A 25,251-nucleotide genomic window follows, 5' to 3' on the forward strand; every position below is an offset into this window, starting at 1 on the left:
GGAGGCCTCCCCTCCCCCCACCGCTCCAGGGGGCCACCGGGGCCTCCTGTCTGAGTAAATGCAAGCCAGCCAAGCAAACCACGGGCCTTGGGGCCCTGAGGGGGTGGAGGCAGGAACCCCACAGCTTTGAGGCCTCTGGGTGGGTCTGGGGGCCAAACACACAGGGGCTACTCCACAGTCCCCATCGCAGCTGGGCCCTCAGGTGTCGGGGATGGTTTGTTCCTTCTTCGTGTTCCGGGAGAGTGCTCCCGGAGGTGGGGTCCTCCGATTTCCAGCAGACCCGAGCAGCCCTCCAGGAGCGCTGAAACACACTGGAGCCCCCTATGATGTTGGAGAGGGAGGGGGACGTTCTTAACAGTCCCTTGGGGACAACCGGCATGGCCAGCAAATGGGGACAAACAGGTATCTTCACAAAAGCCTGTGTATCCTTCCACTAGATGCGTGGCTCTCTGGGCTCCCCCTCGCCATGTGGGGGCCAATCTTTGTCTCCAGGGGTCTGCCAGCCCCAAGACTCCGTGGTCCTCGAGTGGGGGAGGTCTGGGGCCCGGGCTTCCATGGGTCGTCCGACTTCACTCCTCTCCAAGTGTTCTTCCCCCCAGGACCTGGCCTCTCCCCCTCTCTCAGGGGCCGACCTTGAGGGTGAAATAAGTCTGGCCCTTCCCTGGCACTCAGGTCCCAGGTGGCAGATCACTTGCGGTCCACTGGTCCTCAACCCGCTCTGAGCTCCTCTGTCTTACTCCCAAGAAAGCGTCTTCTCAGGGACGGGAGGCAGGGTCCCGAGGAGAGCAGCCCTCCCTGACCTTCTTTTGCTCTCTACGTGGCTGGGCCCCAGGGCTCTGCGCGCCATGGTGCTCAAGGGGGGAGTAGAGTTGGAGTTTCCTAACCGACATCCGCCTGCCCACCATGTCCACCCCACCGCCCTCTCCCAGGTGCCCTTCGGAAAGTGCCCAGCACACTCTGGCCACAACCCACATGCCAGGCTCTTCTCCCTGGCGGACCAGACCCGTGTGCCCACACGCACCGCGTTCTGTGATGTTCTCCACTCGCTGATTCTACTCTGTCTTGCAGAATTCTATGTGACTGATGATATTGGTACATTGGTACATATGTCCCCCCCCCGTCAGAACAGCTGCCCCCCCAGGACCCCGCTGGGCCAGCCAGGTGGGTGGTGTGGTGGTGAACCCGCAAAGTTCATGGACCCAAGTGCGCGCGCACAGAGGAGGCTTCCAGTCTCGGTGGCGACTTTCACCGGAAAGTCTGGGAAGATTCCGTGCGGGTGTTTTGGGTCGAACGGCTGCGAGGCCCAGAGGGTGCTGCGGGGTTCCGCAGGATTCTGTGCTCAGCTCTCCCCATAAGGGCCTTGAAGTCCTTTTCCACCGAAACGAGAAAGCCTGGAAGTTCTGGATACTCGCAGGGGCGGGTGGTGCCGACGGGACTTTGGTCGACACGGCAGGGTTAGGCAATCAGTCCACATGAGTAGTTTCAGGGTTAAGACAGCGTGTCGTGGTGGCCGTGTATCCGATCCCCCACCTGGGGGTTCCCTCCAAGCTTTCGGACGATCGGCCACCCACGGCCCAAGTGTGCAGAGACCCCGGCCACTTGTCCCCAGCAGCGGCCGGTGCTGCCTGTTCAGCCACACACCGCCTCGGGAAAGGAATGTGCCCGGGGCCGGTCCTTCCAGAGGGACAGGATGTTTTAGGGGAGATCACACAGGTGTCCTCACAAGACATCAGCTGCAGGCCCGCCCTGGTCGGCCAGGAGACCCGTCCCTGCCTGTTCTCACCCGCCCCTGCCTCCCCTGCCCCCAGGCCTGGGCTCTGGGCCCCGGGCGCCTGCCCTGCTCTGTATACCCACAGCCCCTCCTCCGCTGGGTCACCGCAGTCCCATCGAAGAGCCAGTGTGTGTCCCCTTCTGGGACACACCACCGCTCCTCCAAACCATGAGCCCGGCATGCGGGGGGGCACTTCTGGGGCCCCCGAGGGCCACCGCCTTCTGCGGCAGACCCACCCTGACCCACAGGGGAGTGGAAGGCCGCGGGGCGTGCGAGCGGTCCCCCCTCCTCACCGAAGGCCCCTCGCTGGAGCCCTGGGGTCGAGGGGACTAGGGATGGGAAGCCGAGGGACCAAGACCCAAGCTCTCTGTTCAGGGAAGTGCGGGGCACAGGCCTGTCCCTGTCCATTAGCACAGCACATCGTGCGGCCAGCAAGGAACCCCCGGGGACTCAACCGGAAACTGGCTGCATCGCCCTGCTTAGAAGGTTCTGGCTCGAAGCACAAGTTTCCTCCAGAGCAGAAGACAACACCTCACTGGAATGTAAGCGTGCGACCCAGGAAAGAAGGTTCTGGGCCAGGCTGACCCCAGACTGGCTACTCAGCTGGGGAGCCCCTTGGGGCAGCTGCATTCACGTAGCTTCTTCTGGGCCTGGGGAGCCTGGGGTGTCCTTGTCTCCCACTCCAGGCCTGACGAGCCTCTGACACCCGCAGATGCTTTGGGGGCCCCCCGCGGGGCCAGCCAGCGTGAAGACAGGCTTGGAGCCGCTCCTGGGCACAGGGCCTCGCTGTGGCATTGTTGTCCCCAGATCCTGTCACCCCCCGCCCAGGCCAGCTCCCAGACCCTGAAGATACGGAAGTCGACAGAGGAGACGCAATCTCGCCCACAGAGCTTGGGATTTCCCCAGGAGGTCGGCAGGGAGGAAGGAGTTTCCACAAACCGAGGCGGGGTCCCGGCGGCGGTCGATGCTGGGTGGGCGCGGGTCAGCCCCGTGGCTGGGGGAACCTTCCGTCTGTGAGCGACGTCGCCAATGTGACCCCCCCACACGTCCATCTCTGGCCTCATCGCCGGCCAGTGCGGAGATGCCCTCCTGCGTCTTCTCGCTTCAGTTCTAAGTCACCTTCCGCCACGTAGGCCTTTGCTACTTCCAGGGACACCCCAGGGTGCTGGCCGGGGAGCCAGTCCTGCTTCCCTCCCAGCGGTAGCCGCCGCCTCCCAGCCTCTCCAGCCCATCCCTTGGGGGCACGGGGGGGGGGGGCGACATCACCTTCGCAGTCAGCCCCGTCCCCGAGATCACGAGGAGCGTGACCGGGGTCCCTCCTCTGCACCAGTGGTCTCCTTCCCGGGGGACACACCAGTGCCCCGGAGACCTGCTGCTTTGGTTTGCAAAGAGGCCCCATGGCCCTGCACGTGACCTCTGTTAAAGTTTGACTCGCCTGTTCCGGACATTTGTTCCTTCACGGCGACATTATTAAGTTCCTTAATTTCAATAGGAAGTTTGCTTGGGGTCGCATGGATTTACAGGCTGAACGTGGGGGAAAGGGAAACACATATCGTGTTCTCGGGCCCCAGAGTCAAGGCGTCTCTCTGAGCGGCTCGGGTCATCTCCTGAGTCCTCCCCTGCGCCCTGCGGTCTGGGAGCACGGCGAGGGGCCTCCTCTCATGGGGGGCTGCTTTATGGCCCCTGACAACACCCCTTCTCTAGGCCGGTCGGGCACTGGTTTCCCTCGGAGCTTCTTGCCGGGGTGGAAGAGGCTGGTCCTCCCTGGCCACCACGGGACACTTTTGTCAGTTCCAATAATTGATCTGTTGGCCTTGCTGATTTCTTAAGTGGATGATCTTATCAGCCGCAGATAAGGACCGTTTTCTCTCTCCCAACCCTCACGCCTCGATCTTTCTTTTCTTTGGCCTTAAGAGGACTTTACCCGACACAGCGCGGGGCCCCTGGCGGCCTTGTCTTATGGGGGTCTTCCTAGAAATGCATTCTCCTTGAATTATTAAGTGACTGACATGAATGGAAACGTGTCCTCCACGGCTGGGATGGCTTGCCCTGGCTTTCCGTCTCCAACTTTACCAAATTAAGGAAGTTCCTTTCCAGTCCCACACATTAGGAATTTTCATCTAACTTTGGAGCTTTAAGAGATGCTGTCTGTACCGAGGGCTTGTGAACACCTGCCTCCTGTTTTTGTACGGGCCGTAGGAAAGGTTGGAGAAAACAAGAGATCACTAATCGTTCTATGACATGGAAATCGTGATGTTCTGCGAGGCCGGGATGCGGCGGCCAGCCCCGGGCAGCCCCCTGCGTCCCGAGCACAGCGGCGGGCTGGGCGGGGTGCACACACTCTCGCTCCACGGCCAGTCCCGGCACACGGCGCCCAGCCATCAGCCCTGTCTCGCGCCCCCTTGCCCAGCCCGCCCGGCACCGCCGATCCTCCCCACCGTGGGCCGTGCCCCGTTCAGGGCTGGCAGCCGTGGGGCACCCAGACCCAAGCTGACGCGGTCGGGGTGCAGACCTCGCTTGTCCTCAGACGCCGGGCTCCTCCAGCTCGCGCTCGGCACGCGGTGACTCGGGCCGATCTGCGGGCTCTGCCCGTGTCCCCCGGCCTCAGCTGGTTGCGGAGCCACCAGAGCTCACGGCGGTCCTGTGGTCAAGGCCAGGCCGGGTGACGGCGCCCGTGCTACAGAGCGGGAGCCGGAGGCCAGGGCAGTTTGTAGAACAGATTTCGAATTACAGGGCAATTATGAGCATGGCCGGAGAGCTCCCTCACACCGTCCCCGGCTAACTCGTTAGGTCAGGATGGAGCGTCGGGCACAGCGAACGCACCGATGGAGGGACACCACGGCTAACTCGAGTCCCTTCTTCCTTCCGGTTTCCCAGTTCTCCCATCCTGTTTCTGTCCCAGGGTCCCGTCCAGGACCCCACCTGCCATGCAGCTGCCTTGTCTCCCTCGGCCCCTCTGGGCTATGATAGTTTCTGACTGTCCTTGTTTTTGATGACCTTGATGGTTTCGAGGAGGACGGGTTTGGTGTTTTGCAGGACGAGCATTCATCGAGATAGCCTGCGGGCTTGTGGGTCTTGGGGAGGAAGACCGCAGAGGGGACCGGCCCTTCTCCCCCAGTCTGACAGGCACACACCTGATGGACGTGTCCCTAGGGTGTGGCAATGTGTCCCGTGCCCGTGGCGCTGGCCTGGACCGCCCTGTCCGGGGAGCACCTGCCAGGTGTCTCGGCTTTGCCCTCGCCCCTCTTCCCTCTTCCCCCTTGTCCATGTGGACCCGCCGCAGTTTGGCTCTGGAGTCCTGGATCATCCGGTTGACCCCCAAGAGCCCCCGGGGTGGGCAGATTCAGGAAGAGACCCTTGGGAGAATGAGGCCCGGCCTTCGCTCAGATCAGAGCCGTGCCCTGGCGTGCGGGGGCGGGGGAACCAGGCCGGCAGACGGAGTGTCAGGCCAGACGTGGGAATCCGCACATGGCCCCTTCTCAAAGGCGGGTGCTGTCCCCGGGGCCCCCGCGGGGTCCTGGGGCCTCTTTCATCGGGCACATCCGAGCCTCGCCTGGCCCATGGTGGAAGTGCAAATCTAATTAGTCTGGCATCGAGCCCGTCTTAAAAGTATTAACAGAGCCTTAAACTGTGCTGTTGGACGGGGATGAAGAAACGCCCCAGCGAGGAATTACCGGATGGTGACAAAGCCCCAATTTATTAGTCTTCTGCAATGGGGGCTGTGCGAAGGGCGTTCATTACTTTAATGGGACTTATTTTGCTTCGTTGCCCAAAGTAATTGGTTTATTAACCTCTCCTTTCCTTTGGGGGGAGGGAAAGGCGGAGGGCCGAGTGGTGGCCCCGGGAGAGCCTTGCCCCGCGCTCTGCCCCGGCCCAGCACGCCTGACCGGCCGCGGCCCAGCCCCCACCCCCCGGCGGCGGCACCCTGTCCCCGCTGGCCTGCGCCGTGGCCTTGCTCTCGCGCTGCTGGGCGCTTGCTGTGGGTCAGGCACTGGGAATGCAGCCGTGAGAAAAACAGGGCCTCAAGGACTCTGCTGGGGCCCCACACAGGCACCCCCACAGGAAGTTATACAGTTTTGGGGAGGTGCGGGCCCGAGGCCAGAGTGGGCAGGGCAGGCGAGAGGACACAGCAGCAGGGACGTGGGCCGGGGGTGGGGGGAGGCAGGGCAGCCGGGCAGGTGGGCATGGCGGGGGTGGCCAGGGGACAGAGCACACAGGGCAGGTGGAGCTGGAGGCAGGTGACTTCCCCAGCCTCCAGCTGATAGCACTGATAAGGTCTGCATCTCAGCAATGGCCCCAGCTGCTTCCCCACCTCCCACAGGAGGATTCTCGGGGAAGGCCGCTCAGGCCTGGGGCGCTGCACGCGGTATCTGATCTGCAGAAATCGGCATGAGACCCATGCTCGGCCCCTGGGCCTGGGTGAGAGGCCAGCTCGACCCGCCTGGACACCCAGCACTGTCCTCACCGGCTCCTGGGCGGCCCCCGCTAGACAGGAATAACCCTTGACCTGACCCCCAGCTCAGGATGAGGCCGTCTCCTTGTGTCCCTAGACCCAGGTTGGGGAGAGGAGAAAGTGCCCTCGGGACGTGGGCCGAGCCAGCGCCCGTCCCCCACGATGGACCCCAGGCAGCCTGGTTCTCGGCACAAATCCTGGGGAAAGGGGTCGTGTGTGCGTGTGTGTGTGTGTGTGTGTGTGTGTGTGTGTGTGTGTTGAGGGCATGTGGGTTCGGGCCTAGGGTCCTCGGCATCCTGAGGGATCACCCCGTACATGCTTTACCCCAGGGGAGTCGAAGGCCTGACTGGAGGCCTCGTGGAGGCATGGGGCCCGGAGCCCTGTGCCAGCATCTCCGGAAGCCCTGGCCGGTCCCTTGCTGGGTCTCTGTGTCGTCACCTGCCATGTGATAGGGACACACAAGGCCTTCGGCGCCTTCACCGTGAGCCTCGGGGACTGTGATCTGCAGCCCGCCACCCCCCCCCCCCAACACCTGGAGCGTCCACCTCCTCTCCTGGCAGTTGTCACTTTGTCCCTGAGTTCAGCAGTGTGCTGAGGGGCCGGCCCTCGGCCCTCTGTGCTGTGTCAGACACAGGGTAATTGGCCAGTTGCAGGGGGAGGCCTGCAGAGCAGGGCGAGCGGTGTGGGCTGTGCTGGGCAAGTGCTTGGGGGACCCAGAGCACCCCCGGTGCAGGGGGAGGTGGGGTGGGGAAGGAGTTGAAGGGAGAAGGCAGGACGGCGGGGAAGGCCAGGCAGGGGCCCCCGTGCCAGTGCCTCGCTGGGATGCCGGGACCCACCCAAGGTCTGGTGGGTCCAGAGTCCAGCTTTCTGGAGAAAGGCATGGCCTTGGGCCCAGGACTGTGGTCATGGGAGCTCGGGATGCAGCCTGGGGCAAGTGTGTGGCCAGGCAGGTGAGGGTCTCTGGGGGTGGGGGAGAGAGGCAGTGTCCCAGAGGGGCTCCATCCTCAGACGCAGGAGTCTCAGCCCCAGTGCTCCCCGGCAGACCACCCCTCCCCAAGCCCTCCATCCTGGTGCCGAGGGGCTAGGAAGGGGGCCCACGGGCCGTGAGAGTCCCACACCAGCTCTGGGGCGACTTGCAAGGAGGGGGGGGGTGCTTCCTTCTGCAAGGCGGGGCCTGCTTTGCCCCTCCTGAGGCGCCCCAGAGGGCCTGGCAGAACCTCCTGGGTCCGGACCCCCAGGGCTCACCTAGCCTGCGAGCCCCTGCTGCCCACATCTACATCAGGAGATGGGAGCTTGGACGAGGGCTCGAGAGAAGCCCGCGGCGGGCGAGGGCTCTGCGTCCTGCCCAGGGAGCGCGGGCGTCTGCGGCGGCGCTGGCCAGGGCCGGGGCGTCTGGAAGGAAGTGCACACAAATCACTTTTCCAGAAGAAAATCAGTGAGAAGCCCATGTAATTCTTCTTAGACGTGAGGGGTTTTCTCCCCTTGTTTTAATCAACAGGTCCCCAGTAAGTCATTCCAGCGAGGCCATTACCCACGGCTCATAATCTCCGGGGGCTGCGGGCGAATCGGGACCCCCTGGCTCTCTCGCTGAAAACACTTTTCTTGTTTTCTTTCTCCAGTGTGCTGGAAGCGGGCCAGCTCGCCGGTTCCATTAACTTAATGAGGGCTGACAGTCTGCAACAAACGTCCCTCATAATCTTCCCGGGATTTAAACGGGGTCCTCCCCGCCGCCCGCTCACACCCAACCCTTCCCTCTGTCTGCACGCCCAGCCCCTCCCGGGGACAGAGGCGGCACAAAGATACGTTTCTTTGCCGGCTCCTTCCCGGGACCTGCACGGGCAGCATCGGGCGCGAGGACCCTGCTCCCCACCCCAGAGAGCCCAGGCCTGGCCACCGTGCCTTCTTGAGAGCTCAGAGCTGCGCGGCCGTGCCGGCTCCGGGGCTCCATGTCCCTGCAAGGCTACATCCTTTGTTGTGACACAGCCTGGTCCACGCTGTGTCTGTGGGGTCTCTGGCCGCGGAGGCTGACGAAGCCGTGGGGACTTTACGGAAGCAGCCAAGGCCCAGCTGGGAATGGGTGTGGGGTTCTCTCGAGTCCCCCACCCTGAGCTCCCATCTCTCATCCCTTGCTTCCAAGGAGAACTCCAGGCCCTTGGGAGGAAACAGACAGCACTTGGGAGAGGCCCCGGGTCATGGGGCAGGGGTCTCCGCGAGCAGAGGGAAGGGAGGATTGGACCAGATGTCCAACGGGGGCCAAAGCCGCGGGGTCCCACCCCCAGGAAAGCCTCCCCTGGTGGAGGGACTTGGGGGGCAGCAGGAGGGCTGACGCACACACACTTTCCAGAGCCGCCCGTCCCGGGTCACGCTCCGCTCCGCCCCTCGCTCACGTCATGGGCCCTGCCTGTGAGCAGGAGCAGGCATCTGGGGGAGGCGACGTTTGATGGGGCCACAGACAGTGCTGTCCACGTCGCCGGCCACCCCTGTGCGTCCCCTGTTGCCCTCACTCAGACCATCAGCCACACCGGCTTTCTGTCCGTGACTCCTTCCCTCCCCAGGGGTCCTCCCTGCTGACCGCCATCTCACCCCTCTCCTCTCCCTACATGATGTCCCTTCTCTAGGCAGGCCGCTGCTCACCATCTGGGGGGTCCCATCCCCATCAGGGAAAGGTGGCTTCGGCCAGGGTGGGGGCAGGGCCGTTCGGGGTCGGGGTGTCCCCGGCAGGGGTCACTCTCCTGCCCAGCTGGTTTCGGCTCCCCAGGAAGCCCCCCTACCCCTGCCAGCCTCTCCCCCCCATCTTCGAGCTCCCAGGACAAGGTGGGTGGCAGGGGGCGGCCCTCACTTGGGGTTTCTGTGCCGTGTGCCCGAACACTGCCACATGGCACCTCTCTGGGGTCCTTGTTCTGCACCCCATGTCCTGAGAGGCCACGCAAGGCGGGACCTGCTCCTTCTTCCTCGCCCTGCTCCTACCAGAGGCCCCGCTCTTAGCGGGTGCTTGGGCCCCGGGGGGAGGTGCGTGGACTGGCTGTGGGCTGCCCTGAACTGTGCTGAGCTGGAGGGACCTGCGTTTCCCGAGCTCCGCGAGCTGGGCGGAAGCGGGGTGGACCGGAGCTCCACGGGGCTGGGTTAAGGTGGGAAATTGCAGCGAGTGGCTTGTTAGTGTGAACTGTGTCGGGTGTCTCGGGGGCCCAGTAGGAAGCCCTGATCTTGGGGAATCAGAATTCGTTCCTTTCCCTTGGTTCTGGGACGTGTTAAGGCGAGTTCCCCTTGCCAGATCTGTCTCGGTCACCTGTCCCGAGGTCCTGGAGGAATTTCACTGCCAACCGGGGCCCGCATGGGATCGCTCCGATTTCTGGGTCATTGGTATGAGAACAATCTTACAATGACCTCGGAGCCCTACGCATGTGGTGACTGGGGATGCAGCCATCCGAGGGGACGGGACCGCACGTCAGCCCGCGCCCCGCCCGGAGCGCCCAGAGCACCTGCATCCCGTGTGTCTGTCCGGGCACGTCGTGAGGGGACCACGGGCCACCGTCAGAGTCTGGACGGCACTGGGCAGGCAGTCGGGGGCCATGGCAGGATTTGGGGTGGGGCAGGGGGCGTCACGATCTGCGATTCGTCTCTTGGCCCAGGAAGCCCCCATGGCAGCCACACCGTGGTGCACGGGTTGGGAAGGGAGAGGCGCAGCCAGACTGGGGAGTTCGGAGGCCTCCGCCCGGGAAGGGAGCTGCGTTGCTGAGGCTGCCTGCCCGGGGCCCTGAGCCCCCCACGAAGAACTCCAAAGAGGGCTGAGCCCTGGGCAAAGCCAGGAGGGCGGATGTGTTCCCTTCCTTCCCTGTCCACCAGAGAAGCACCCAGGCCCTCTGCGCGCCTCCCCCGCCCCCGCTCTCAGGAGCGGCCTGGGACACTCCCCACACCCCCGTATTCACGGGGAACGCCCACCGCCACCACCTAGTTTTAGAACACTCTGGTCACCCCCAAAAGCAGCCCTGTGCCCCTGAGCCGTCGCTCCCCCTCCCCTGGGAAGAAAGCACTGATCAGCTTTCCGTCTCCAAGGCCTCACGTGTTCAGAGACGTTCACCCAGGCTGTGTCCCCTCACTTTGTGGGATGGTCTTGGGGTTCACATGTGTCATGGAAGGACTCAGGGTGGGCAGAGAAGTCTGTGGGCCCAGTGTGCCCCCCCCAAGGCAGCGAACCCTCAGGCACAAGAGGAGATAAAACCGAACGACTCGCACCCCCGAACCAGGGCGTCCGGCCGCGGGGAGCCATTCCGCTCGGGACACCGGACTTTGTCCCGCGGCTGCGCTGAGCCCAAGCCCCGCTCAGCAGCTCGGTTTACAGGGCGTCCTGAGGGCCTGGAGGGGGAGGCAGGGCCGAGCTGCCCCTGTCCCCGCTCCTGGTCTACACCCACGTCTCGAGGCCCGAGCCCTGTGCCAGGCCCCCTCGGCCCACAGAGAAGGGGGCCGCACGTCCAGGCCTTCCCGCCACAGACGTGGGGGCCGTGGGGGCTCCAAGGCCTCTCAAACCGGGGCGCGTCCCCTGCTTCAGCCCCGGCACTGGGTGCGCGTGATGGGAGCTCGGGCAGGGCTCTGGCCGGGGAGGAGGGCGAGGGCTGCCGTGCACATGACGGCAGCCCCTGGCGTGGAAGGGCTTTGCGGACGGGGTGGGAGGATCGTGGTGGGAGGAGAGTCCAGCCCCCCCCCCCCCCCCGCCTGGCTGGGCCCTCTGCCCCTGCGGCGTCTCTGCCCAGAGGTGGTCACGGCGGACTGCCTCCAGAGCCACTGCATGTCAGCTCAGGGGCAGCGGAAGACAGCGTCACGAGGGCCCCCTGTTTCACCTGACCTCAGAGCACAGTGGCTTCTCTGACCTAGGCAGGGCCATGCCCGGGGAGACTGCTGGTTCCAGTGACCGGGATTGCACAACCGGGGCCCACGGGACGCTGTTTGTGAAGTCACCTGACCGGGCCGCGGACTTTCCCGCCTGCACCCAGAGCCGCAGGCAGGAGCTGCCCCTGGAGGGCAGGTCACGGGGCGGAGGGGGGCAGGTACTGCAGGGCCCAGGTGGACGGCGTGTGGACACAGAGCCCAGCACAGGCCGGGGGAGGCCTGGACACCCACCCCCACCGATGGGAATCTGAGCCCGGCAGGAGGGTCACCCGGCTCCCCTGGGGACAGACCCTTGTCCCTCAAGCCACGTCCCACCAGCAGCCTGAGTGGTGCTGGGGGTTCCCCTGGGAGTCCCAGATGTAAGGAGGCCAGGCCAGGGAGAGGCCCCGCTGAGGCGGGTAAGGCCCGGGGGTGCCCCACATTTGGGCGTGAGCCTTGGCACTATTACTGACCGAGAGGCTTGTCCCCCCGCTTGCCTCCATCCCTGGAGGATGAGGGCGTGGTTGACCACTGCCTCCCGGTTGTCCCGAGGTTAAAATCGGCGAGGGCAGTGCCCAGCTGCCATCGCGTGGGGCGGCAGGAGGCGCTGGTCCGTCTGCGTTCAGGCCTGGGAATGAGAGGCGGACCGCGGAGAAAGACCGGGACAAGCGATGCTGGACGCGTAGGTTGTATTTCCTAAAGGAGGCAACCCCTTTGGGAAGGCCTATGGGAAGTAGAGAGACGAGAACCTTCTCCTCCACGAGGCCCTACAGCTTTTTGGAAGCCCTCCCTGCGAGTCCCCGTCCGCAGGCTTGTGCGGAAAGCTTCCTCGGTGATTTGGCACTACCAGCCTCTGAGGGGTTCCAGGGACACGCCTGGGGCCTGGGACCCACAGGAAGCGGGTGGTCTTGCCTTCAGTGTGGTGACACCAGGGACAGCACCAGACGTGACTGCCAGGGAGGCAGGTGGTCTTAGAGCTTGAACTGAGAGGTCCCTTCTCCCAGACCCCCAGGCCTCTGGGAGACTCAAAGGCTGGTTAAAAGAGATGCTCCCACAGCCCCAGCTAGGGGTCCTGGGTGTCAGCACAGGGCTTGGCCTCAGGCTATGCCAGGGACAGCAGCCCGTCTCAGACGGGGGCCCTCTGCTCTCTGTTTCAGTCATTTCCTGTCACTGCTGTTAATTCCCTCCCATCTGCTTGCTTTGGGTTTGTCTCTAGTTTTGGGGTAGCAACTGAGATCACTGGTTTGAGACCTTCTGTTTCTGTTAGCAGAATTGTGCAACGCTACAAATTTCCCTCTCAGAGCTGCTTTAGCTGCATCCCTTGACTTTTGATATATCTTGTTTTCCCTTTTTTGTTCAGCTTGAGATGTTTGCCTGTGGCTGGGGGGATCCGTGCTGTGCAAGTGTGGCAGAATCGGGGATACGGCCACCTGGGCCAGTGTGTTCTTCCAGGAAGGTCTTTAACTACCCGTTCTGTACCTTTAGTAGTTGCAAGCTTGGTTGAGGCATTTTATCCCATCTTTAGTCAGTTCTAGGGAGTTAGAATTTTTTCTAGGAATGTGCCCAATCCTCTCAAGGTTTTCCAAAGTTGTTGGCGTATAGTCGTTGAGAATGTTCTTTATTATTATTGGTTTTATCCCTCTTTGTAGTAAATTCTAACTTAATTAGGTACTACTTTTATTTGCCCCTGTCTCAGTCAATCTTACAGAGTTTTGCCTGTTTTGTTAATTTTTTTTCAAAGAACCACGTTCTGCTGCATTTAGATTTTCCAGGGAGACGCTCACGAAAGGAAAGAGCAACCACACTCAAGACACTCCACGTTGTAAAGATGTCGACGCATTTCTCCCTACCTGATCGATAGACTTACTGTAATTCCGGTAAAAACCCCAACAGGTTTTCTCGCGGGACTTACACAGAGAGGCAAGAGGAATACACCTTCTGCAGGAAGCAGGGGAGGCCTTTCCCTCCGGGCATCAGGACTTGGTGTGAGGCTGGGGTGTGGGTGCGAGCGTGGACACTCGGCCCGGGGGACGGAGCAGGGAGCCCCGTGGGAGGCTCTGGGCTGTGCCGACGGCAGCCCCAAGGTTAGCCACGAGGGAAGAGGTGAAGGAGTCCCTCAGCCTGCGGACAGCAGCTCAGATCCAATCCTGCCAACTCTCAGAACACGCAGGCCCCTTAGTATCTTCCGGACCCCGGCTTCGGAGCTCTCTCTCGGTCAGGACCCCTGTGCGCTGGCGAGGACCGAGGAAAACGGAGAAAGTTGCTGCGAGAGAGTAAGAGATCCTTTCCCTCAAAAGGCGCCCGCAAGGCGGGGCCCTGATGTGACGCTGGGATGTGCATGTGTTTCTGGTGTCACGGCATCCGTGACCCCAAACCTCATGGCTTCGGGCTGCCACGTTCGCGGTCTCTGGGTGCACAGATCTGCAGTCGGGCCCAGTCTGATGGGTCTGAAAGGCGTCGCGGGGCTGGTTCCTCCTGGCAGGGGACCCATCGCCTGGCCTCATCCATCCCCGTCAGCCAGTGGCCCGTCCTCCTCCTGCACAGCCGGGCGGCTGCCCCCATCGGGCCACAGCTCCCTCTAGCCACAGCTGAGGAACTTCTCCTCTTCTACGGGTTCCAGCACCGCACGAGCCCGGCAGAGAACCCAGAATAATCTCTCCATCTCACAGTGCTTAATCTCAGTCCCATCTATGGCCCCGTCGCCTCACAAGGTAGCCTAGTGACAGGTTCTAGGCCTAGGACGTCGCTCAGCTTTTCCCGCCGGCCCTGGGAGCAGGTCTTCCCCGCACGCAAACTGACAGAGAACGGGTGGGGGACCCCTGGGGGGTCCCAGTCAGTGAAGCGTCTGCCTCCAGCTCCGGTCACGACCGCAGGGTCTAGGGATGGAGCCCTGCCTCGGGCTCCCTGCTCAGCGGAATCTGCTCCTCCTCCTGCCTGCCTCTCCCCTGCTTGTTCCCCCCTCCTCTCTCCAATAAATACATAAAACCTTCCAATAAATACATAAAACCTTAAAAAAAAAAACTGGTGGGTCGGTACGTAGACATTACAGACGACCGACATCTAACCCATCCGTAAGAGCCCACGTGAGCCCAACAGAGACGTGGCCCAAGACGTGCTCCGCGTTCCCGGCGGAGCGAGCCCCCCGGGGCCAGCTGGAGCGTGAAGGTCCACTTCACACTCGTTCTGTTGGTGTGAGCGAGGAAGGCTGATCCCTGGGAGTACAGATGGGGCTGTGGGGGCTCGGGGTCTCCCGCACTGCTGGGGCACACGCACGGGGACGTCAGACGTCCCCGGGGCGCAGCCCAGCCAGGGCAGGTGGGCACCCAACTTGCAGCCTCAGCATCTCGCGGGGCCCAGGGCCCGAGGGTGTCCTGCAGGGGCCCCCAGGCCTGCATCCTGTCACCTGTCCACCCGCGGTGCTGTGTCAGAACCACCAGAAAGGGGCACGAGGCCACCACCTTTCTGGGCTGAGCCCAGCCCAGAGAAGAGGAAACCCTCCCCGAACGGAGCTGGACAGGGCTGTCCCTGGCAGAACGCTGGAGCGGTCCCCGGCCTGGTCTCTGGTTTGAGCGCAGCCGGATCCGTGGGGGCCTCCACCCTGAGGGGCCGTGGAGCCCCAGCCCGCCACCTGCTCCCGCGCCACCACGGGTGATTGAAAAGAGGCAGGAACGTGAGGCTGGGTGACGTCCCCTCCCGTCTCCAGCCTGGGTGAGGGGCCTCGAGAGACCAGCCGCCCCCAGCCCAGCAGGGAACCTGCATCCGGGCCTCCCAGAGCCTGCAGCCGCTCCGCCGCGCGCCCCCGAGTGCGTGTGTGAGTCCGGGCGTGCCGGGACGTGTGCTCTTAGCGCCTGCCACGTGGGTGCACAGGCCGGCCTGTGCATCCGCGGCTCCCTGTTCCACTGCCCCTGGGCTCACCCACTCTGTCCTGGGGTGCACCCACAGCACCTTGGGCAGAAAGCCAGGAGGGCTGGGGTGACCGATGGTCCCCTGTGTTGGGGCCGAACTCCGGCTGGCCCCGCCCCCGAGCCAACGTCACCTACAGATCAGAGGGGTCACCCAGCATTGGGGTGGAGCCTATCACTGGCGGGTCCTCCCTCAGGCTCCGCCCACCCCCTCCCAGGCTGCCCACACCGAGGCATAGGCAAGGCTAGGGTCCCCTCAGGTCCTGAAGGTCCCCGGAGCTGCCACACCCCCATCCTCGCCCTCCTGTGTCGTCACCGTGGAGCAGCAGACACAGCCCCCTCGCCCGGTCCCACGGCCCCAGGCCCAGCACCCACAGTCTGCGGGCCTTCCCTTCTTCCCTCCACCCGCCGGCTGCGGGCTCAGCCCCAGAGGCCTTCCAGCCTGATCACTGGGTTTGGGGCTGAGCATGGGCCCTGCACCCTGTCGGGGCTGGAAGATGCTTGGGGAGGGGGAAGGAGGGACGAAAGATCTGTGTGTGTCTGAGCCTCTGTCTTCAAGAGGCCCCACGCCCAAACGACCCTAAGAAGACGGCTTATCCCTCCCCAGTGCGTCCTGGAAGACACCTCAGCCTTATCCCTGTAGTACCCCAGCCTCCTGGTGCAATGATGCCTCCCGTGGCCCTGGGACCCCCCCTTTTTGCAGCTGGAGCCACCTGTGGGCCTGGCTGATGGCGAGCCCAACAGTCAGGGTACGGCGGGGAGAGCTTCAGAACCCCATCACCCTCGGCTGGGTGTCCTCTCCTGCCCATGGGTGCCACTCCCTCCCTGCTGAGGCCACGAGAACCGCCTGGACTTTAGAGGGCCCCTTACCCCGCCGGAGCCCCATCGTGGCACAAGGGGTCCCTGCCCGGCGACCAGGTGCCCGCCCCCAGGGGTTTACCGGCTGTCCCCAGTGGCCGGGGTGGGGGTGTCCCGTGTGGGTGTCGCGGCGTGTTCTCCCGTGCGCCGCATGTTAGTGCATTACAGGAGTACAGCTCCGTGGGCTTCTCTGTGCGCCGTAGTTGGACGTTAGTCACGCTGGGTTTTACTTCCCGCGAGTAAAGTTGCTGCAAGTGTTCCGAGGCTTCCTTTTGGCGGCCGTGCGCACTGACTTCTCTGCGGTGTGTATCTGGAAGGACAGGTGCGGCCAGGACACGGACCCGTCCACGGTTACCGCCGGGCAGCTCTCGGCGTGGCCGACCTGGCCCACGCTCCCACCAGCAGCACACGTGGGTCCGTTGGGCCACGTCGTCCCTAACGCTCAACATCGTCAGTCCTCATTCCGGCCATGACAGCGGGCGAGCGCGAGACCTTCATTGTGGTGTGGACCAGCGTTCCCCCAAAGCGTAATGGTGTTGAGCGCTGGTTCATGGGCGTGTGGCCATCCCTTGTCGGTGAGGGGCCTGTTCAAATTTTTGGTCTATTTTTTTTTTTTTAATCGTGTGGTCTTTTCCTTACTGGTTTGTAGGAATTCTAGATATATTCTGGATACAAGTCCTTTCCCCAAAAGTGTCCTTTCCTAGCCTGTAGAGTATCTGTTCATTCTCTCGATGATGTCTTTTGAAGGAAAGACGCTCTTGAATTTAAGGAAACCCCATCTGTCAAGTATTTCTCTCTTACAGTTAGGGCTGCTTGTGTTTCGTTAAATCGTGGCCTTTCCCGGGGTCGCGGAGATACTCTGCTGTTCCGCTCTCCAGGCTTGATTGCCGCTGCCTTCCTATAGGTCTCTGCCCTGGCTGGAATCATTCCGTAACTGGTTGCAGCAGGGCCCCAGAGCCCACGTCTTTCCATATGGGTGTCCGATTTGTCCCAGGGCTGTTTGTTGGAAAGAACATTCTTTCCCCAGTGGACTGAAACGTGCCTTGGTCATAACCAGGTGACCACACACACAGATTTTCACCTTCGGAAGTTCCATTCTTTTCCACGGACGCGTTCATCAGTCTAATCTAGCAGCCCGTTATTAAGAGGGCGACCCAAGACCGCCTCCGGGGACACCCAGTGTCCATCCCCGACGCTTGACGGTGAGCCTGGCGCTCGGCCGTGTACCTGCTCCGACTTTGTTCTTCAAAATCCCCGTGTCTGCTCTCAGCTCTCCACTTCTCCATAAACACTTTAGAATCTGCTGGAAATTTGCCCCGCAAGAAATACGAAACAAGCAAAGCGGTCAAAGACTGGAGCCATGTTGAATCCCTACCTCAAAATTAGCACCGTTAATTTTGCTCATATTAAACCTCCCAACTCAGAAACCTACCCCGAGCTGATTTCGGGCTTCTTTCCTCTCCTTTACGAAGGTTTGGAGCTTTTCTGTGTAGAGACTTTGCTCGTCTCCAGTAGGTTTATTCTCAGGCATTTTATGGTTCTGGACGCTGATGTCATGGGCATCTTTTTACGCTGTTTCCTAATGGTTACCGGCACGTAGATACGCCGGTAGTTATTGAAACGGCTGTTCTTGCTAAATTCATGGATCAATCAAAGTCTTTATCTGCATGTTCTGAAGATTTTAATATCTGTGATGATGTCATTTGCAAGTAATGTTTTTATTTCTACCCTGTCCCGTGATTCTGTCGTTTCCTTTCCCTTCCCTTGTCACACGGGTTGAGAGTCTCAGGACAGCATCTGATAGGAAGGGTGACCACAGGGCCCCTTAGTGGGCTAAGTGGGCTAAGCCTCTGCCTTCAGCTCAGGTCATGATCTCAGGGTCCTGGGATCGAGTCCCGCATCGAGCTCTCTGCTAAGCGGGGAGCCTGCTTCCCTCTAACCCTCCCATGTCTCGTGCTCTCTCTCTCTCTCACACACATTCTCTCTCTCTCTCAAATAAATAAGTATTTTTTTAAAAAAAGGGTAACCACGGACAACTCTGGCTTGCTCCCTCTCTCAGAAGGAAGGCCCCTAATATTTCACCATTGAGTGTGACGTCTGCTCCACGGGGCTTTGTCTTGTTTCGTGTTTGTGTGTTTTCTACGTAATAGAGTTCCCTTCTGTTCCTGCTCTCCTTAGAGTCGTGTTTCTAATTAGGGACAGCTCTTGAGTCTTATCAAATGTTTCTATGTATCTTTTGAATGGATTATATGTTTTTCCTTAGAGTTATTGTGTGGACTTTATTCTGTGATTATAGAACAAGTATAATTTATTCTTTTTTTAAAGATTTTATTTATCTACTTGACAGACAGAGATCACAAGCAGGCAGAGAGGCAGGCAGAGAGAGAGGAGGAAGCAGGCTCCCCGCTGAGCAGAGAGCCCGATGTGGGGCTCGATCCCAGGACCCTGAGATCATGACCTGAGCCGAAGGCAGCAGCTTAACCCACTAAGCCACCCAGGTGCCCCAAGATGTTCTATTTCTGACACCTGACATTGGTGACTTCCCATCACCAAGAGTGACATACCCAGTCACTCTTGCCAGGACTTTGTCAATTTCATTAGTTTCTTCAAAGAATCACAATTTGGCTTTGGTGATGTTTTTAATGAAATGTTCACTTTTTATTTCGCTGGTTTGTACTATGTATTATCTCTTTCTACCTACTTTCTTGGAGTTTAATTTTTTTAATAACTTCTCTTTTTTTAAGATTTTATTTATTTATTTGACAGACAGAGATCACAAGCAGGCAGAGAGGCAGGCAGAGAGAGAGAGGAGGAAGCAGGCTCCCCGCTGAGCAGAGAGCCCGATGTGGGGCTCGATCCCAGGACCCTGAGATCATGACCTGAGCTGAAGGCAGAGGCTTTAACCCACTGAGCCACCCAGGCGCCCCTTTTTTTAATAACTTCTTGAAAGAGAGTTTGGCCTCCCTCTCCTGGGATGTATACAGTCAAGCTCACAGGTTTTCTCTAAACACTTGCTCCCCTTCATGGCGCATCAGCTGCTGATTTAGCCGGGACATGGGACCTTTTTACCAATTTAAAATACTTTCTGGTTCTCAGCAGACTTCTGCTTGGACCTCGGGCCATTTAGATTAATTTCTAAAATGCTTAAGGACTTCCTGGTTATCTTTTTTTTTAATTTATTTATTTGACAGACAGAGATCACAAGCAGGCAGAGCGGCAGGCAGAGAGAAAGGAAGGGAAGCAGGTTCCCTGCTGAGCAGAGAGCCCGATGCGGGGCTCAATTCCAGGACCCTGAGATCATGACCTGAGCCGAAGGCAAAGGCTTTAACCCACTGAGCCACCCAGGCGCCCCGACTTTCTGGTTATCTTTTTCTTACTGATTTTAGTTTAATTTCCCCGCGGTCAGAGAACGTAGGTCTGTGATTGAATTTGTCTGAAGTCCGTGGGACCTCGCTTCTCAAGCCCCGTGCACAGTCCGTTCGCGTCAACGCTCCCCGTCGCTTGGGAAGCTCACGTGCGCTTCGGCCGCCGGGCGCAGCGTTCTGTTAGTGTCGATTAGGTCAAGTCGCTGCGCGTGTGGCCCAGACTCGTCTCTGCTGAGGGTTCGCCTGCGTCTTCTGTTGGTGGCTGGCGGAGGGGTACCCAAACCTCCGTCCCCGGTCGTTCCCATCCCCTTTTACATGTAATTCTGCCGCTCTCCGTTGTGCATTTGAGGTTATGTTTTCAGGCACATACAGACTTAGAATTAGTATCTTTTCCCCAGAGTGACGGCTTTTTAAAGGATGAAACACCCACCTTCCGCCCTGGTTCTCTCCACAGTTCACTTCGTAGGCTCTGCTTTACCTACCCCGCGCCTGGGCTCCATCTTTTTCTATCCTTTTGCTGTCAACCTCTCTGCGTCTTCGTGTGTACGAGGATTTCTGTACAGATTTATAAGCAACACAAGGTGCCTTTTGAACCGGGTCTGGCAGCGTCTGTCCGTGCACCGGAATGCTTGTCCCCTTGTGGCGCGCACACTCCGTGGTCTTACGCTCGTCCTTCTTTCTTGCCTCCTTCCCTGCTTCTTCTGGACCGATCGAATATTGATTCTATTTCATTTTGTTCGGTTGCCCTGTCGCGTTGACGTACTCTTGTCATCCCACCCATGGCTGACCCGTTGGGGTCGGCCTGGATCAGCCCGTCTGCTGTGGCCCCGGCGGCCCGTGGTGCCCGCAGCTACGCGGCGCCCTCCATGGCCCCCGCCTCTCACGCCGTCTTCCGACGTGTGCTTCCGTTCTGCGCACACAGACGCAAGGACACATGCGGTTTCGGGTGCCTGCAGGGTCAGATCGAGATCTTTCTCCCGAGCCGACCGTTGCTGAAAATTATGAAACGTCCCTCTTTGTCCCTAGTAATGTTCAAACCTCATGAAGCGCTACCGTTTCAGTCGATACCAACGAAAGGTTCTCATAAATCTGTCCTTTCATGCGTTCTTAACCCCTCCCCGTACCCCTCGCGTCCCCCAGGGACCACTTTTCCCAGCCGGGCCCCCGAACGCGCCTTCCAGTGTGGCTCTCCCAGCCATGAATCCTCTTGCTCTTGGTTTCAGCTTCCGTTCTCCTTTTTACCGTGGCAAAATGTACATAACATAAAATACAGCATCTTAACCATGTTTGTGCACAGCTCAGGGGCCCTTAGCACACTCACGTGTTGTGCAGCCGTCCCCAGCCTCTGTTTCCAGAACCGATTCATCTTGGGAAACTGAAAGTCTGGCCCCATGAAACCCGAAACCCCCCTCCGCCTCCCTGGCCCTGGCCGCCGCCGTTCTGCTGTCTGTCCCTCTGAATCCGACTCTTCTAGGGACCTCATCTGAGGAGAATCGTACAGGATTTACTTACTCTCCTTCTTCATTTGTAGGGTCTATTCAGTGGGTCTAGGACGCTAGGTTGGTCGTGATCTTCCTTGAGGAGTTCACAGATGGCACCTGGCAGGCTGTCTGGGGGGCTCAGTCGGCGAAGCCTCTGCCTTTGGCTCAGGTCATGATCTCAGGGTCCTGGGATGGAGCCCCGGGTTGGGTTCTCCATCAGGAGAGAGCCTGCTTCCCCCTCTGCCTCTGTCCTTCCCCTGCTCATGCTTTCTCTCTCTCGTTCTCTATCTCAAGAAAAATAAATAAAATCTTAAAAAAAAAAAAAAAAAAGACGTCACCCAGATTTTATCCTTTCTGTTGAAAAGCCAGTCATCAGGATAACGTGTCATTGTCCCCAACCCCTCCTTCACTACTTCTGTGACGTTCCCTGTGCCTTTGGTCTCGGCAGCAGTACTCTGAGAAGCCCGGGGAGCTACAGGCCTGTTGGCGTCTGCGGTCTGATGTCTTCCATCATTTTAGGGAAGTTCTCAGCCTCTGAGTCTCCCTCTTGCCTCCTCCCCTTCTGGGATTTCATGTGTCTTGGAATCCTGTCTCCCGCATCTTACAATTTTTCTGTATGTTTGGTTCTATCTCGTCTCCCTGCCCCCACCTGGCAATTCCGTTGCTGATCTCCTCTGCTATCAAATTCGTCTGCCGCCTTCTTAATTTCCGTTATTGTCCTTTCTGTCGTAGAATTTCCGGTTTATTATTTTTAAGGTTTTATTTCTCGGGTGAAACACTGCATCTCTCTTCTTGAACAAATTCATCAGGGTTATTTTAAGTCTTTATCTCAAAGCTCGGAAGCAAACCACAGCCATCTGTTTGCTCACAAGTCTGTGGGTCTGCATTCGGGGTGGCTCATCTGGGTGGTCTCCTCCGGGCTCATCCAACTGGCAGCTCACAGGACTAGGTGGTCTCACTCTCCTCCACACGGTTCCTCCAGCAGCCCCGCTCAGACACGTCTGTGTGACAGCAACGTTCTGACAGACGACAGCGGGAGCTCTGAGGGCTCTTGACCACGGCTCATACACGTGGTCCACTTCCGCCGTGGTGGGAACAGACTCCAACTCTTGCTCGGGGGAACTGCAAAGTACCTGCCTTCCTCTTTGATCCATAACAGGCTGCCCTTGGGCCGTAACTTTTTCATTCCTGTCAGCACAAAATTCGCTCACCTCAAAGTCTCATCCAGTTAATGACGGCATCATGCTCTATGTCCAACAACTTAGGGTCCACCATTTTTTCCCCCAGCCTCTGCCCAATGCCCGGTCTCCAAACCAGCTCCATGTGCTTGAGGATTCTGATACGACCAGACCCCTGGCGGGGTCCTAATTTCTCTATCCATAATCCATCACTACCTAGGAAACCACACCTAAATGTCCTGGCTCAAGACCACAGCTCGTTTTCTTGGTCACGATTCTGTGGATCAGCAATTTGCATTCGGCTCCGTGGGGAGGTCATTCTGCTGGCTTTGTGCGTGCGTTCGTGCGGTCCTCTGGGGCAGGATGGTCAGAGGTGGCCTTACTCACGTGTCTGTTGCCTGATACTGGCTCTCGACGGAGCCACCTCTGTTCTCCTCCAAGCCACCTCTCTGGCCACCCAGCTCAGGCTGGATCATGCGGCCACGTTCCAAGAGCACATCAGTTATACACGGTGTGACTTCCCAGCATTCTTTTTCCAGAGTAAGTGTCAAGGTCAGCCCAAATTCAAGTAGTGGGAAAACCAGCTCCCTCTCCTCACAGAAGAGCTCCAAACTTCTGGGCCACTGAATCCGCCACACCTCAAGATCTGTTTCTATGGTCTCTTTTTTCCCTTGCTTTTCTGTGTTTTCAGTGTAAGAATACATAAAGGCTCCATGATACTATGTCCCTAGAGATAATTTTGGTTTTCCTACAGCGTATGCAAGCCACAGGACAGCACACTCTTCCTGGCGGAGGCCTGGTCACATGCAGCCTCGGCAGCCAGAGCCGCAACCCTTCCATGTGCGTGTGTCCTTCTAGACTTTTTCTACACACATTATCGGACATGTTTCCTGTTTTGATGTTTCTAGAAGGATCTTTGTTTCTAGAAGGATCTAGGTTTCTAGAAGGCACTTAACCTCAGGGGAGACTCTTGGGAAGGCGCCAAGTGTCTGAGGTGCCGGGCACAGGATGAGGGCCTCAGGGGCCACTCACACCTCTTCTCCCTTCTCCCCCACAGGCTGCGGGAACACCACCGGGCCACCATCAAGGTCATTCGGCGCATGCAGTACTTTGTAGCCAAGAAGAAATTCCAGGTGAGTCCTACGCTGATTCCTTCCGCCCTGGGCCAGCCCAGAAACTCCTCTCCCACTCACAGCAAAGGCTACAAGGTCCCCGTACCCTGCCACACCCTAGACCTGACCCTTCCCTCACCAAATACCCTGAAACAACGTCGTTTTCTTCTGTAAGACAGCGCGCCCCTGAAGGGGCCCTGCGCCGAGGTCCAGCCTAGAGCTGGATGCACACAGAACCTCGGGAACTCACCCTTCTCTCCCCGAATTGACCGGCAGATGACGCAGGAGTGACAGAGATGCTGAGTCTGTCCCACATCACCTGGGCGGGAAGTAGGGTCTCCTCGACCCCAGAGCCCTGCCGCCTGTGGGAGTCCAAACAGAAGGGTAGCCTGGCACCCCAGGGGGCGGCCCCCTTTCCCGGGAGAAGGAAGAGCTCCTCTGTCGGGGCCGGAGCCGGAGGGGCGCCCTTGCCCACCTCCTTCCCTCCAGGGCCAGGTTTGCGGCAGCCACCCCTCGGAGCCCCCTAGAGCCAGAGGGCCCCAGAGAAAGCCACCTGGTAGCAGGCTCAGCTCCTTCCTTCAGCTGTGGGGACAGTCCTTGGTCTGAGGAGGTCTCCGGCTCAGCGTCCGCTCTGAGCATGTGGACTGCAGAAACGGGGACGCTCAGGTGTGCCCATCCTCCTTCCAGAAGCCCTGGCCACGGCGCTCCCCACCCCCAACGAGTGTCACAGGCAGCCCCAGGGCTCGGCAGCCGGCCGGTCTCGGGCAGCCCACGCACACCGTCCCTCGGCGGCGCTCTGCTGCCCGTCGGCCTGACACCCCCGGGCAGGGAGGCTGCTCACCGCCAAACTGGGACAAGTCACGCAGAGGGTCCCACTAGGGCCGGGGACTTCTCGTTGCCCAAGCACACGAGGCATCGTAAATGCCATTCTTGGCCGGCAGCCAGAGGTCTGCCTGGCAAGATCCTGGGGAAGACGTGGCGGCCCCAGAGGTGGAGAGTATCTGCGCCTGTTGCCCTGCCTTGCCTCCCACAGAGGGGAACGTGGGAGGCAGGGAGCCAAAGGGCGCTGGAGGAGGAGGGACCCACCTGCCGGCAGCACCAGCACCTCCGGGTGGGGAAGGGGCACAGACCCCCTGCAGGGGACTGCGCTGGGCAGCACGGGGGAGGTCCTGGGAAGGGCCGGGATTAGTCCCCGTACTGGCCAGCAGCCTGTCAGTGACAACGAAGACCCCAGACGTCAAATGGGTAGAGCAGGGAGGTCCATAGAGAATCTTCTAGAATGGAGATGGCCCCCGCCCAAGAAGCCAGGCTGCTGAGTCTCCCAAGCAGGGTCCTACAAGACAGGGGGTGGGAGGCTGTGCAGGGTGGACAGTGGGCTTTGCCGGGTTTAGGGGCCCCGAGCACGGCAGGCAGAAACTTGAGGCTCTGACTGCCCAGTTCAGGCGGGCGGCTTCCAACTCGAGACAGAGTTTGTCTTTGGCAGACAGGTGCCCGCTGCGGCGAGAGCTGACTTGGGGAGCTCCCCACCCCCGAAACGCAGGCGAGAAACTCTGTGGGTGTCAGCAGGGGCCCTGTACTTCCTTCCGGGCTGGGGCCCCCTTTCCTGCTGCACAACACAGGTCAGGGCCCTGCGAGTGGCCCCCAGAACAAGGCCGGGCCACCCTACCCTCCCTGCTTTCTGCCCCACGTCTGTGCCTGGGACCCTTGGGGCCCCCGAACAAAGCCGGTAGGACCCTTTGAATGGAGATGCTCCCGGGAGCCTCCCTGTGTGTCCCGGTGGGGCACCGAGGCTCTCGAGCAAGGCAGGGGACCGGGGCGGCCTCAGCCCCACCAGCTGGGCCGCGTTGCCAGTGGCAGGGAGGAGGGACCCCCGGGGGAGCAGCCTGGAGGGAGCGCCTGGCCGCGAGGAGCTCTGAGGGCCCAGCTGTCAGGGAGGCCTTCCCTTCCCCCACAGCAGCCTGCTGGTCTGTCTGCCCGCACCCCGCCCCCGCTCCCCAGCCCCGGGGGCTGCCGACGTGGCGGGTGGCCCCCCGCCTGGCCGATAAGTGCCCAGGGGGCCGCCCCTGTGTCTGGCCAGAGGAGCCAGAGGCTCTCAGCCCTTCGAGTTTGCCTTGAACTCCTGTGTCCACCGTCGGTCAGTCTGGACAGCCCTGCATTATCTCGGCTCATCTCAAGCTCCTGCTGCTGCCGTCAGAGGAAATGAGCTCTGGAGGGAAAGTTGAGATGGTTCCTCCGGCGGGGCCCCAGGCCGCCCCTGACAGAGGCCTC

General features: G+C 60.3%; 1 protein-coding gene across 3 annotated transcripts in view; it reads left to right on the forward strand.

Annotated features, from left to right (window-relative positions):
- The window catches only part of KCNQ1 (potassium voltage-gated channel subfamily Q member 1), a 299,167-nt gene that overhangs the window by 203,039 nt on the left and 70,877 nt on the right, over positions 1-25,251 (forward strand). For all 3 annotated transcript variants that reach the window (XM_046016811.1, XM_046016812.1, XM_046016813.1), the window contains exon 12: positions 22,929-23,004. In XM_046016811.1, the coding sequence (XP_045872767.1) occupies positions 22,929-23,004 (76 nt within the window). The remainder of the gene's footprint in view (positions 1-22,928; positions 23,005-25,251) is intronic.

The sequence above is a fragment of the Meles meles genome, chromosome 8 (assembly GCF_922984935.1).
Source record: "Meles meles chromosome 8, mMelMel3.1 paternal haplotype, whole genome shotgun sequence".
Taxonomy (NCBI): domain Eukaryota; kingdom Metazoa; phylum Chordata; class Mammalia; order Carnivora; family Mustelidae; genus Meles; species Meles meles.